A 15,217-nucleotide genomic window follows, 5' to 3' on the forward strand; every position below is an offset into this window, starting at 1 on the left:
GATGAGCCGGCGTGTTCACACAATCCATGTGCCAGGAAGTCGGCACTGCGCTGCGCTAATCACAGGCAGGGAGACATTTCCTGATGCTAGGCTGCATAGATCGGGAAATGTCTCCCTGCCTGTGATTAGCGCAGCGCGGTGCCGACTTCCTGGTGGGCTCTGCACATGGACTGTGCCAACACGCCGGAGCTCATCCTTAGCAGTCACCAAGAGAAAGAAGTCAGGTTTGTAGTCTGACATACCCAAGTACTCCAAACAAAGTGCTCCTTTGTCTGGAGCACTAAGATTAGGGATTGTCCCGATGTTCGAGCCGAACAAAAGTTTGCCTCGAACATATGGGGGGCTCGAAGGAAGTTTGCCTGCTGCAGAGCGCCCCATAATGCACTGTGAGATTGCAGTGCATTGACAGCTGCTGATTGGCCAAGGAATGCGCCTGACCTGTATGCTTTGGCCAATCACAGTGCAATGTGCTGCGAGAGCCATGATTGGCCAAAGGCAGGTTGCCTTTGGCCAATCATGGCTCAGGGGCTCAGTCCACGCCCCACACTATATAATGCTGCTGCTTACATGGCTGCAGTATATAATGAATGAATAGAGATTAGGCAGGTAGTTAGTGTATAGTGCAGTAAGTTGGTGTAGAATATATAATAAAGTTAAGAGTATATAGTGCAGTCCGTGTAATATATATATATACAGTTCAGAGTATATAGTGCCATCATTAAAGTATATATAATACAGTGGAGAATATATAGTGCAGTCAGTGTAGTATATATAATACAGTGCAGGGTATACAGTGCAATGCAGAGTATGTAATACAGTGTATTGAAGCCGTTAAGGGGAACCCTATGACAAAATAAAATAAAACGGCGTGGGGTCCCCCCCAAAATCCATACCAGGCCCTTTGGGTCTGGCATAGATTTTAAGGGGAACTGCATGCCAAAATGAAAAAAAGGCGTTCCCCCCCAAAATTCATACCAGACCCTTATCCGAGCATGCAGCCTGGCAGGCCAGGAAAGGGAGAGGACGAGCAAATGCCCCTCAAAGCATATAAATTTGATATCACCACAACCTCTGTTCCTCTTGTGGAAGATGTATGTAAAATATGAAAAGTCGTACAAAATGAACTGAATGTGAAAATATCAGAACCAGAAATTTACGGTAATGCCGCGTACACACGGTCGTTTCATCATTAAAAAAACGAAGTTTTTTCCAACTTCATCATTAAAAACGACGTTGCCCACACACCATCGTTTTGGAAAAATGATGAACAAAGCGCGGTGACGTACAACACGTACGACGGAACTCTAAAGGGGAAGTTCTATTCGCCTTTGGCCTGCTTTTAGCGGATTCCTTGTTAGCAAAAGACGATTCGCGCTTTTTTGTCTGTTACAGCGTGATGAGTGTGCTTACTCTATTATGAATGGTAGTTTTACCTGAACGAGCGCTCCCGTCTCATAACTTGCTTCTGGGCATGCGCGGGTTTAAAACGTTGTTTTTGCCCACACACGATCATTTTTTACATCACGAAAAACGACATTAAAAAATGCAGCATGTTCGAATTTTTTTTTTCGTTTTTCAGGAGCCCACACACGATGTGAAGCCCACACACGATCATTTTAAATGACATTTTAAAAAATGTCGGGTTTTTTTCATGCTGAAAAACGACCGTGTGTACGCGGCATTAGTATTTTAAAAATATTTACAGTATCAACTTTCACGATGATTTTCCACTGATATGCAGACCTGCTCTGTCACTGCTGTTGTGACCTGAGGATCCCTTGGCTATTGCAGACATAAATGCAGACTACACAACGGATTAAAGGCACCCTTGGACACACTGCTGCATACAGTATATACCTATATTTCTAGTCCCGATACTTTATACTGTACAGCATAAATGCAGCAACAAGGCTTGGTTCCCACTGCTGCGACCCAAAGTTGTGTGACCTTCAGCGTGACTTTGATGCTGGCCCAAAAGCTCTCCTCATGGTAGTCTTGCTACCTCTACCCATGCTCGATCTTACTCTCCTTGATCTTTATAGGTCGGGCCCCTTGTATCCAAAAATGCAGGTTGCTCATGACTGTACAAGTTCGATGAGTTAATGGTCGAGAGCGGCCTCTTGGATGCCATCTTTCCTGTACAATGTGCTTGCTAGGTGGACAATGTGCTTTTGGAGGTGACAATGCTTGTGAGGAGATTATAAACAGGGACGAGCTGTGCCACTGGTATACAGCAGAAAATGGGAGTGGAGTATAGGGTTAAAAAAAAAAAAAACTCTGAAGTCGCAGCCAAAGTCGCAAAGAAAAGACAAAAAAAATTACTTCCTTGTGACTTTTGTGATTTTAACATTGTAGACTATGGCACTCATATTGCAAGGAAGATGCAGAAAAGTTGTACAGGAACAATTTTTTTTGTCAGTGCGACTTCAGCTGCAGTGCTTAAAACGCAGCCCATTGAAATGAATGTGTTTTGAATTATCATATGGCTTTATGTTGCAGCAAGTCGCATGAGAAGTTGCAGCATTGTGAACCAGGGCTAAAGCACAATTGCAGCCAATACATACAGTATATTCTATGTGAGGTTTTAGAGATGTTTTGCAGTTGTCCCCATACATCCTGGGGTCGCTGAGAGAGAAAGTAAGTAAAATGAGACAGAGATAAAACATTGTTTAATGTGCAATAAAAGCCTTTGTCAGTTTTTTTTCCCGCTTACTCCCTGCTAGGGTGATCCCATTCCTTCTAAAGTTTTTTTTGCCAGAAGTGTGGTAAAATCTCCTTAATGGGGTCATAGATGACAATATGGAATCTGATAGACCTTCTAAGGCTGGGTTCACACTACGGTTTTCCCGTCCGTCAGCCGCATACGATTTATATGAAAAAACGTATGCGGCTGAAACGGACGGGAACGTATGGCACCGCACATATGTGCGTTTTCCATTAACATTAATGTTAAAGGAAAACGTATGCGGTTGCCATACTGTTTTAAAAACGACCGCAAAACCGTGGTTGAACACGGTTTTGCGTACGTTTAAAAAACGTTTTGCCAGCAAATCGTACGCACCCGGATGCATCCGAGTGCATACGATTTGCAATGCATTGTCTATCTCTACGTTTTCCCGTCCGGGCCCGTACGTTTTCAATACTGAAATCGTATGCGGCTGACAGACGGGAAAACCGTAGTGTGAACCCAGCCTAACTCATCCTCACTCAAAAGCAAACATAAACAAATACACATTTTGGCTGAAGTGAGCTTTAGGACCATTCATATCTTACTTATTGATGTGAGGCAAAGATTAAAAAAGAACTCCAGCTTTTCCTCCCCAAAGCAACAGATTGTGCATGTAAATGAATCACAACCCCACTGGCAGTTTATGTGTAACTGTGTCTGTGTGGCAGTGTGGTACCCAACCAGGGTGATGACACAGGATTCTCAACTAGGCAGGTTGAGGGGCTCCAGGGGGTTTTGCTTATTTGGGAGGAAACTGGCTTTTCAGTTATCTCATTGCTTAGAAAAGTTCACTTTGGGACCTGGAGCCGGGTGATTTCTTAGCAATCTGGGTGGCATGAAATCCCCCAGTCCTGGGTCCTGATTTTGTGACTGGTCAGGTGTGTGCTAGGCTAATAATAGGCACATGACCATGGTTCTGGGCTCCATCCTCCTGAGGAGTCCAGGCTTGCAAGGAAGAAGCCAGAGTGCATGTGTGCACTGTGAAAATCAGAGACCCAAGCCTGAAGGTCAGAGCAGCGAGTGGGCTGCAATCTTTATGGATGGTGTTGGCAAGGAAATATTCTGTGGGAGACAGACGAGAGCCTGAAGTAAAAGGCCCGGGCAGCACTGCTATATGTATAAGCCAGGAGGCTGAAATTGCCACTATTTGGTATTGATGGTACAAACCCCCCTGCAAGGGAAACCCCTTTGATTTTGTTGAATGGCGCTTTTTTAGAACTTTCTTTAATAAAAGGGGGCCAAGAGGCCCTGAAGTGGAAATGTTTGGTGTGGGCTATTTGCTAGCAGGTGCTACACTTGAGCTGAACAACCCCAAAGTTCACAGATGTCACTCCTGGCTGAATTTCAAAGTTCTCTGACTTCCTGTTTCCTTCCTTTTCCAGTCCTGATACTACATGTCCTATGAGCCTGAGCTTCTGTAGTTTCAATACAGGCTATGGGAGTACCTGGGAGTTGGGTCCTAGGGTTAATCTGGGTGTCTCTGGGCCTTCATGTAGGTGATGAAATGTGTAAATGTGTCATACTTCCTCCTGAGTAATTCTCATCTTGCAACATGCCAAAGAATAATGGCTTACTGCAAGACTAGAGTGGAAGGGCTATGGGAGGTCATTATGAAGGTATTTCCTTCATATATAAATCAATCACTTCACAGAAAGCAGGGCTCAGAGAGGGCAGGATCTGAGGGGTAAGGCTTTCCATGTTCACACTGGTAGGCATATTTAACTGGGCAAGATTAAATTTTAATTGTGATCTATTCAATCCTGCCCAGCAGCAGCACAGCTAGCTTTTAGAACAGGCTATGTACGAATGGGATTTCCTTCTTTAAAGTGGAGTTCCACCCAGGAAAACAACATTTGCACAAAAATCTTAAAAAAATCTTAAAAAAAATTGAAAAAAAAATTTGAAAAAAAAAATAAAAATTATACTCACCCGAAATACCTGTTGCTATGCGGAAGTTCGTAATCTGCCTCATCCGTAGCCACGGTCCGTCTTCTTCTTCATCTTCTCCTAGCGAATGGGGCGCGCTGCTTTCTGGGAACTGTGTGTGTTCTCAGAAAGCAGCCGCCCATTCACAAGTCGGCGCGAGACTCGCGCATGCGCAGCAGGAAATGGGCAGTGAAGCCGTAAGGCTTTACTGCATGTTTCCCCTAGTGTGAATGGCGGCGCGGGACCTGCATCGATCGTGGCATTGGGGGGAATCATCAGCGCGGGCAAGTAGGACAGGTAAGTGTCTTAATAAAAAGTCAGCAGCTACACTGTTAGTAGCTGCTAACTTTTAAAAAAAAAAAATTGCGGGTGGAATCCTGCTTGAAGAATGCTGTGATCTGTGAGGTGGGACTGTAAGTGTGACTGGGTGGGATTGAATGCCAATTAGGATGTATTCAATCCCACACACAATCAGAGCTGTGAGGGAAGTTACATCATTCGCAGAATCTGAAAGACTACAAAGGGGATTGTTATGGACTCTAGCTGCTGCAGGAAGTTGCTGTGGAAGGGACAGAGTCTTTTAGCAGGATATACATTGTGTCACATGATACATAGCCACGACTAAACCCAGAATATCAGGGGGATCTGCAGACAATAGAGCAACATGATACAGAGGTATGATCTATGCTGGGATTGATCATTCCATTCAGTTATATGTAAAGAAAGTTGGAGTTCAGCTTTAAACTTTGTGGATCCACATAGCCACATTCACCTTGAGGCTTACTAGCACCTTTAGCTGAAATAACCAAGACTTTGTTCATTCATCATTTTGATTTCTTCATCATACCAAACATTAAAAAAAAGGGAAAAAATAAAACACAAAATCCACATACATTTAAAAATAAATTAAAATGACACACTACAACTCTTTCAGAAGTCCTGGAAGTGGTGATCGGAAACTTGTATCGTTTTGGTAAGTCAGCACAACTGAAAGACATTTACCTAAAGTTCTGAGCGTGTTATGACCTCATGGGCCTAGTGGCAGTGTTTCTGTCCAGTGTTAGGGTCTTTTAGGTATGTTTTTTAAACACTAGGGAAGTTTTACAACACTGCCAGCAGAAAAGAATTCTTTGTACCAAGCCATTCTTAGCATTATTTTCAACTCTGTTGACACAATTGGTGTCCGTTCACGTTCGACAGCCACCAGAAACACTGCGATATGGTGTAAGTACACTCCCTCCAGTCACAGTGGAAGATAATCTCTGGATTTTTTGGAAGGGAAATTTTCTTTTCATATAACCTTCTCATCTGCCCTGGATGGTGGGGCGCTGGTCATTTTGCATACAGACTCTTGGCAGCCTAAACTGCGCTCACATCAGCCGCCCATATTCCTTTTTTTGCCACAATGCTGAAGCAGTGGCTCAGTACGCTCTTCTTAACTGCTAGACCAATGAGGCCACCTCTAGTCATAATTCTGTTATCTCCAGAGGGCTCTCCTCGATGGTATCCCTCAACTTGTGCATCGGAGTGGACTTGGCAGATTCTGTGCGGGCATTTCTGTCATTAAAAACACAATTGTCTGTGCTAAGAGTTTCCAGAGAACGCCCTAGGACTCTCTGATCTTCCTCTGGTAAACTGTTGATGTCAGAATTCAAGAGAGTCCCTGTGCTACCATGAACAATGTGGATTCCATCTTGTCCTTTTAATTCAATTGGCTGCTTGTGTTTGAAGCGTAGCGATCCGTGTCTTGGGCTTTGATCCTCGTCTTCATCCAAGTCATTCTGAATCAACTAAAACACAAAAAAAGATGGTATTACCTTGTGAATGATTGATATTGTTTGTCTGATTAGCTATCCTCGACTATGTCATTTGTACAAGTCAAACCACCTAATTCCTTCTGATAACTATTTTCTGCTAAAAGCTACACAAACCGAGGGTACTTAGGGAACTCAGTCAAATTTTTGCCAGACCATTGTTCCAAATTTTTACTGACTGGAATGGTACCAGCTGATTGGAGAAAAGCCAATTTAGCATCAATATTTAAAAAGTGTCCAAAATACATCCTTGGGAATTACAGACCAGTTAGCCTAACATCAATAGTATGTAAGCTCTTGAGGATGCTAAGGGACTATAAACAAGATTTTAGTAATGAGAACAATATTAGCAGTAATCAGCATGGATTCATAAAGAATCGTTCTTGCCAAACCAATCTATTAACCTTCTATGAGGAGGTGAGTTGCCATCTAGATAAATGAAGGCCAGTAGATGTGGTGTATCTGGATTTTGCAAAAGCATTTGACACAGTTTCCCATAAACGTTTACTGTACAAAATAAGGTCCGTTGGCATGGACCATAGGGTGAGTACATGGATTGAAAACTGGCTACAAGGGCGAGTTCAGAGGGTGGTGATACATGGGCAGAATTTAGAATGGTCAGGGGTGGGTAGTGGGGTCTCCCAGGGTTCTGTGCTGGGACCAATCCTAATTAATTTGTTCATAAACGACCTGGAGGATGGGATAAGCAGTTCAATCTCTGTATTTGCAGACAATACTAAGCTAAGCAGGGCAATAACTTCTTTTTTTTTTTACCTTTACTACCCCTTTAAACTATGTAGACAGTTCTTTACTGTTAGGCCCCATACACACGAGAGGATTTATCCGCGAATACGGGGATTTGTGCGGATTTCCATGCGATGGAGTGTACACACCATCGCATTGAAATCCGCGCCGAAATCCTCTGGCAATGACGTGTCGCGCCGTCGCCACGATTATGACGCGGCGACGTGTGCGACGCTGTCATATAAGGAATTCCACGCATGCGTCGAATCATTACAACGCATGCGGGGGATCCCTTCGGACGGATGGATCCGGTGAGTCTATACAGACCAGCGGATCCATTCGTTGGGATGGATTCCAGCGGATAGATTTGTTTAGCATGTCAGCAAATATTCGATCTGCTGGAATCCATCCCAGGGGATAAATATCCGCGGAAAAAGATCCGCTGGAGTGTACACACCATAGGATCTATCCGCTGAAACCCATTCGCTGGGATTTTTCAGCGGATGGATTCTATCGTGTGTATGGGGCCTAAGAGTGCCATGGATGGGGAATTCCCTTCCACAGGCGGTGGTATCATTGGGGAGTATTGATAGTTTAAAAAAAACTATTAGATAAGCACCTGAACGACATACATACAGGGATATACAACATACAGGGATATACAATGTAATCACACATAGGTTGGACTTGATGGATTTGTGTCTTTTTTCAACCTCACCTACTATGTAACACACACACAAAGGCAGTCAAGCTCAGTGATGCTGAGCTTTTTAAAGTGGTTGTAAACCCTGTTACACCACTTTTACATACAGGTAAGTCTATATCAAGGCTTACCTGTAGGTACCTTGAATATCTCCAAAACTTGCAAAGTTTAGGAGATATTCAGTATATGTGTTGCTGCCAATATCATCGGCAAATGCGCACTGAAGAAACAGGCCGCTGGTGCCGTTTCTTCAGGAGTCGTGCCATGACCGGCAGCTCCCGCGTGCCAATTACAGCGCCAAAGCCACAAACCTGGAATTAACTCTGGTGCATTGTTCTAAGGTAAGTCTTTCATAATGAGCTGGTATGCGATGCCTTTGTCTTTCAGGGTTTACAATCTCTTTAAAAAAAAAAAAAGTACAGCAACGTTGAGCCTGCACATATAATTGTCTCTGCATCACTTAAGAGGTTTGGCTGCTGCATCTGCCTGTGTGAAAGGTGCAGCGGGCAGGTAGAGAGCTCAGTAATACTAAGCTTGTATTCTCTAAGGATTAGAGTAACTGAGCTGCACTCAGAGAGGCCCGGAGCAAAACAACAAGACATCAGCGCAGGGCCGGCCATGACGGGGTTAAAGAAAAAGCCCTGCCATGGTCGGAGGGAGGGGTCAGTGAGGAAGGAGAGCGATGGGAGGGAGGTTATATATTTCCCCTCCCACGCTTCCCGGTTAACACGTGGGGAGAAGTTTCTGTGCCTGCTGGGGACTTGCTGCTCTGCCAGAAACGAAAAGGGGTGAGGTAGGCCGCGATCGGGTGCCTTTTTTACCGTTTTTTCGGCGTTTTAGGTCAGCGCTGCTGGGGGAAGCTAGGCCCTGATAAAAAAAAAAAAAAAAAAAAAAAAAAAAAAAAACAAGCGCCGCTAGGCCGCAGCCGGGGACTCAATTTTAAGCTCATCCAGCGGCCTGTACCATGGCTGGGGTCGAGGCCATGATTGCCCAGCTCAGGCAGGAGGCGGATCGCCGCGGTGAGGGGTGGCTGCAGTCCATGCTGGGGCCGCTCCTCCCGCACGGGGACACGGGGAACGATTCATCCGGCCGGGGGGGCGGGGGGGGCACCCCGCGAACGGGGGGGGCTCATACTGCCACCCAGGATGTAGCCAGCAGCCCACCTGTCCGGGGGGGGGGGGATTACACCCCGCGATCCAGGGTGTCCCGGCCTCCGGCACGCTATTCCCCGGGACCGTCCACCCGGTCCCACAGGAGAGGGGGCAGCCCCATCCGGGCCGCCTCGGGCCCACCCGCAAAACGGACAGCGGCGGCGGTGGGGGGGCGCCAGGAGGACACCGATCGGCAGCGGGGAACGGGGAGGGGGCGGCCAGGGGGCTCCAAGGCGGCGGCCAGGTCCGCTCGGCGAGAAGATCGGAGGGATGCGGGCTCCAACCCCGGTTGTGCACCGGTGGGCCGAGAGCCTCGGCGAAGCACATCTGTCCCTGCGGTGGCTAGCTCTTCAGCATCCGCGGCTAGCCACCTCCAATCCAGCCCCGTGGTGAGGGAGCGAGGGGGAGGGGAAGACGGCAGAGTGTCCGAGGCGCCGAGAAAAGCTATGCGGAAGTCGGTGCACGGGTCCAGGGCGCGCAGCGAGAGTGAGTCCAGCTCTGGGCCCGCGGCTCCCAGGCCCGAGTCGCCTGGAGGGCTTTCATCTGGTGAGGAGGGTCGGCATGGAGATCGATCGGAAGGGGAGCTGTCGGAGGAGGAAGTGGTGCCCAGGACGGAGGTCGCAGCGCGGGAGCCAAGCCGGACGGCTGGTGGGATTGCTTCCAGACAGCCCGGTGAGTCGTTTTTGGCTTTGCCTTCTATTTTACAAAATGTGGGGGTGTTAGCGGGGGGACAGGGGGGGGGTCCCCGTAGTCGTGGGGGGGTGCCCGCAGGGGTGAGTAGTGGTGATTCGGGTACACTGGGGGAACGGTCGAGAGAGGATGCCGGTTTGCACCGGTTCCTGGCGGGTTTGGAGACGTTGGTTAGCCAGCTGAAGGGTGGGGTCAGCCCCGCCGTTAGCCCGGCGGCAGCATGGGGAACGGCGGGGGGATCCGGGGTTACGGCACCTGCATTAGCGGTCGCCGTGCCGGGGGCTGTGGTGCCTGTGGACAAGGGACAAGAGGTAGGGGCTGTGGCGGCAGGTGCCGTGGTGCCGCCTACGGAAAAGGGGGATGCGGGGGTCGATTCCGCGAAGAAGAGAGAGTTGGTCCGGTTGGCGGACGCGGCAAAAGGGGAGGTTTACACGTGCTGGGAGGCACCGCTGGGTTCGCATTTGAAGCCGGAGGTGCGGGAAAAGATTTGGAAGAGTGAATATGTAGAGATATTTGCGTTGTTACCGCTGGAAAAGTTTAACCTTGATAGGGTTAAGCCGGAAGAGTCCAAGAAAGAGGACGAGGAGAAGAGGAGGTATAGGCTTATACCTAGGACTTTTGCGAATTGGTCGCAGGCCTATTCGATCATGGCGAGCGTGATCGGTGAGAAAAACCCCGAACATTGTTCGGCGCTTTTCAGTTACCAGGAGGCGATTAGCGAGGCCTACCGGTGTTACGGGGGCACGGGGTGGCTCCGGTATGATGAGCAGTTCCGGCAACGCCGGGCTATCAGGCCGGATATTAGGTGGGGCACTAAGGACATTGGCCTTTGGATGCGGCTTATGTCGGCCCCACGGACGTCCACGCCGTTTTTTCAGGGGGGGGGCCGGTGGAACCTCTTCCCCAGGACAGTCGGCCGGAAAGAAGAAGGGGGTCTGCTGGCAGTTTAACGAAGGAAACTGCAGGTTCGGAGGGTCTTGCCGGTTCAAGCACGAGTGCTCCGGCTGTGGTGGCAATCACCCCTCTTCCCGGTGTTTTAAGCAAGGCAAGGGACGTCCCGGAGATTCTTCAAGTAAGAGGGAGGACTCCGGTGATGGTGGAAAGGATGCGACCGTTTCTCGGTAGATATCCTGATAGGGCGGCCGCCCTGTCGTTGGAAAGGGGTTTCTCGGTGGGTTTTAACATTCCGTGCTCTTTGTCCGTGGTCCCCCCGGTGGCTAAGAATTTACGTTCAGCGTTACAACACCCGGATGTGGTTTCAGAGAAACTGCAGAAGGAAGTGGCATTGGGCCGTATGGGGGGCCCATTCGTCTTGCCTCCCTTGGACGACTTGGTGGTTTCCCCGTTGGGGGTGGTGCCTAAGAAGGAGCCGAACAAATTTCGGCTTATTCATCATTTGTCGTTTCCGAAGGGGGGGTCGGTGAACGACGCCATCAGCATGGAGGAGTGTACGGTGAGTTACACCTCTTTTGATGCTGCGGTGGGCTGGGTCAGGCGGTATGGCCGGGGGGCCTTGATGGCCAAGTCGGACATTGAGGCTGCGTTTCGGCTCCTGCCTGTCCACCCAGATAGTTTCAGGCTCTTGGGCTGCCAGTGGGGTGGGGAGTTCTACGTAGACAAGTGTCTGCCGATGGGCTGTTCCATTTCCTGCGCGCTGTTTGAACGGTTTAGTTCGTTCCTGGAGTGGGTGGTTCGGGATGTGTCCGGCGTAAGCTCCGTGATCCACTATCTGGACGACTTTCTCTGTATTGGGCCGGCGGGGTCGCAGATTTGCGCAGTGCTGTTGGCCACTTTGGAGCACATTGCGGAGCGATTTGGTGTGCCGCTGGCGCCCGAGAAAACGGAAGGACCGAGATCGGTCATCCAATTCTTGGGCATCGTGATCGATTCAGAGAGGATGGAATGTAGGTTACCGCTGGACAAGTTGGTGGGCCTCAAGGCCGAGATTCAGGAGATGGTGGGCTTGCGGAAGGTGCAACTCCGAGCGCTTCAGTCGCTCCTGGGGAAGCTAAATTTTGCTTGCCGCATTCTCCCCATGGGGAGGGTCTTTTGCAGGCGCCTTTCGGCGGCTACAGCGGGTGTCAGGTCGCCCAGGCACTATGTGCGCCTGGGGAAGGAACATAGGGAGGATTTGTTGGTATGGCACTCCTTTTTGGACTCCTTCAACGGCAGGGCCTTGTGGATGTCCGGTCCGGTTAGCAACTTTGACATGGAGTTGTTCACAGATGCGGCTGGAGGCGCAGGTTTCGGGGCATATTTTCAAGGGCAATGGAGTGCGGGCTCATGGCCTCAGGCCTGGTTGGAGGCGGGGTTCACAAAGAACTTGGTGCTGTTGGAATTGTTTCCGGTGGTGCTGGCAGTAGAATTGTGGGGTGCGGCCTTCCGGGATCGGAAGGTGCGGTTCCATGGTGACAATATGGGGGTGGTCCAGGTGATCAACAGAGTTACGGCGTCTTCTCCTCCAGTTATTCGGCTGTTACGGCACCTGGTGCTGCGCTGTTTGCAGTTGAACATATTTGTATATGCGGTGCATCTACCGGGGGTGGAGAATGTAGTAGCTGATGCTCTGTCTCGCTTTCAGTGGGACAGGTTCCGGGAGCTGGTGCCGGAGGCAGAGGAGCAAGGTGTCCCCTGTCCAGAGTGGCTTTGGAGGATTCCGTTGGAATCGTCTCCGATTGGATCAGAAGGTCGGTAAGTGTGAACACCTGGAGGGCGTATGAGAAGGTGTGGGCGGAATGGCAGGCTCTGGTTAGGGAGGCCGAGGTGGACCCGGCCGGTCCCGAGGTCAGGGGTTTGGTGCTGTATTTCTTGGGCAGGAACATGGAGGCCGGGGTTTCTCCGTCCATGATGGACAAAAAATTGGCTGGATTGGCTTTCCTGTTTAAGTGGCAAGGGCGCCCGGACTTTACTAAGGAATTTTGTGTCCGGCAGGCTCTAAGGGGTTACAGGAAGCAGGGGCGTCAGGCGGATTCCCGTCGCCCTGTGTCGTTTGCAATATTGAGGGGTATTATGGAAAAGTTGGGGACATTGTGTTCATCCCGGTTTGAAGTGTTATTGTTTCGCGCGGCGTTCGCTTTGGCGTTCTTTGGAGCTTTTAGGGTGGGGGAGTTGGTTAGCCCCTCGAAGAAGGTGCAGGGTGGCATGTTGGCTGATGATGTGGTGTGGAATCAAGACGGGGTCGCTTTGTTGCTACGCCGGTCCAAGACGGACCAGAAAGGGAGGGGTAAAGTGGTGCGAGTCTTCCCTATTGAAGGGTCGGAATTATGCCCGGTTAGGGTAGTGCGGGAATTTTTGGATGTACGGCCAGAGTTAAGTGGCTCATTCTTGCTGCACGAGGATGGGACGGCGTTGTCACGGTATCAGTTCGTGACAGTGTTCAGACGGTGTTTGGGGGCATTGGGCCTGGTGGCTCAGGAGTTCTCGGCGCATTCCTTTCGGATTGGTGCCGCGACAGAAGCAGTACGTTGTGGCTTGGACGATGAATTGGTGAAAAGGATTGGTAGATGGGAGTCAAGGAGATTTCGATTATATGTCAGACCTCAGCTCATGGTAGAACTAGGGGGGAGCGGGGGTGCAAAACAATAGATGTCCAGGTAAAGTTCATGTCAGGCCACCTCCAAGGGGGATGGGGAGTGTATCGGGGTTTTTGTTTTTGTTTGGTTAAGGGAACATGTTGGGAGTCGGGAGGGGAGCGTCTCCCGATGGGCTTGTGGTGATGGATTTCTTACTTGCTGTCTTTCAGGTGCGGGACAGGGACTGGTATGGATAATAGGCCACTCCTTCGTTCGTAGGGGGGCTGCGAGAGCGGATATGCGGCCGAACGGTCGCCAGCTGGGGGTCCCCAGACAGGAAGCGATGGTGCGGTGGTTGGGGTTCCTGGGGATGTTGTGGAGCAGGGTGGTGCCGGAAGTGCACAAGTTTGCACGCTTGGACCGACCGCCGGACGTTTTGTTGATCCATGCGGGGGGAAACGACTTGGGGGTGCGTTCTATGTTGGATGTCGCACGAGACATCAAGTTTGATTTCTTGAGGATTCGCATGTCCTACCCGGATACGGTAGTGATATGGTCTGACATTGTGGGCAGGTCTTCATGGCGGATGGCTAGATCGTGGGAAGGTGTGAACAGGGCCAGGAAAAAAATTAATCGGGACGTTGCTAAATTTGTGATCCGGAACGGCGGGTTGGTGGTTAAACACCCTGAGTTGGAGGTGGATACGTGGAGGTATCAGCTGAAAGATGGAGTTCATTTGACCGACGTGGGGATTGACATGTGGGTGTTGGGCCTACAGGACGGGATACAGCGAGCATTGAGGGTGTGGAGGTGCGCCCAAAGGTAAGGAGTTACCTTTGGGTGCTGGTGGCGGGTGTTTTGGACTTTGCAGGAGAAGAAATTACCCTGAAGTGGATGCCATTACCCAGAGGTGGTATGGGTTCTGAAGGGGCTGTTAGTCCAGTCTACCAAGGTGTAGCTGGCAAGTGGTTAATGGGGGTACTGCGGTCAGTTGGTCGTCTTTGAGTCAGTTTCGGCTTGAGGCCTAAGACCAGAGTTAGGTACTGCAGTGCTCATAAAACTTTTTAGAATGGTTACAAGTGTGTTAATGTGCCTGCAAAGTCCAGCACCAGCAGGGTTAAAATGTGGTATCTCAGGTCTAATAAAGGTTTATGTGTGAAAATGTTATTTAATGTTATTTAATATTTAAAAGGTTATTTAAAAATAAATGGAGGCTGCTACGGCCAGTTTTTACTCCAAAGATTACAGTAGTGGTGTCAGTTATTTATTAAGGTAAAGGTTGAGTAAAAATGTGGGGGGCTTAGCAGATAAGGGGTTAATGTATTTATACCATAGTCAAGAGAGGCCCGGAGCAAAACAACAAGACATCAGCGCAGGGCCGGCCATGACGGGGTTAAAGAAAAAGCCCTGCCATGGTCGGAGGGAGGGGTCAGTGAGGAAGGAGAGCGATGGGAGGGAGGTTATATATTTCCCCTCCCACGCTTCCCGGTTAACACGTGGGGAGAAGTTTCCCACCCACCCTCCCTTTGTTGGGCATTTTAAAGGGGGTCATTGGTGTAGTGGGAGGTCATGGTATGTGATACGGTGTTGGCGGTTTTGGGTGCTTTTCTGGTTTTTGTTTTTTCCACACAGGTACGAACTTAGGATGTCGTGGCGGCGGCGGGTGTTTTGGACTTTGCAGGAGAAGAAATTACCCTGAAGTGGATGCCATTACCCAGAGGTGGTATGGGTTCTGAAGGGGCTGTTAGTCCAGTCTACCAAGGTGTAGCTGGCAAGTGGTTAATGGGGGTACTGCGGTCAGTTGGTCGTCTTTGAGTCAGTTTCGGCTTGAGGCCTAAGACCAGAGTTAGGTACTGCAGTGCTCATAAAACTTTTTAGAATGGTTACAAGTGTGTTAATGTGCCTGCAAAGTCCAGCACCAGCAGGGTTAAAATGTGGTATCTCAGGTC

General features: G+C 49.4%; 1 protein-coding gene across 2 annotated transcripts in view; it reads right to left on the reverse strand.

The window, feature by feature from the left end:
- Positions 1 to 4,963: 4,963 nt before the first annotated feature.
- The window catches only part of LOC120908952 (cadherin-23-like), a 169,275-nt gene continuing 159,021 nt past the window's right edge, over positions 4,964 to 15,217 (reverse strand). For both annotated transcript variants that reach the window (XM_040320484.1, XM_040320485.1), the window contains one exon: positions 4,964 to 6,444. In XM_040320484.1, the coding sequence (XP_040176418.1) occupies positions 6,121 to 6,444 (324 nt within the window). In that variant the 3' untranslated portion in view covers positions 4,964 to 6,120. The remainder of the gene's footprint in view (positions 6,445 to 15,217) is intronic.

Source organism: Rana temporaria, chromosome 8 (assembly GCF_905171775.1).
Source record: "Rana temporaria chromosome 8, aRanTem1.1, whole genome shotgun sequence".
Taxonomy (NCBI): Eukaryota; Metazoa; Chordata; class Amphibia; order Anura; family Ranidae; genus Rana; species Rana temporaria.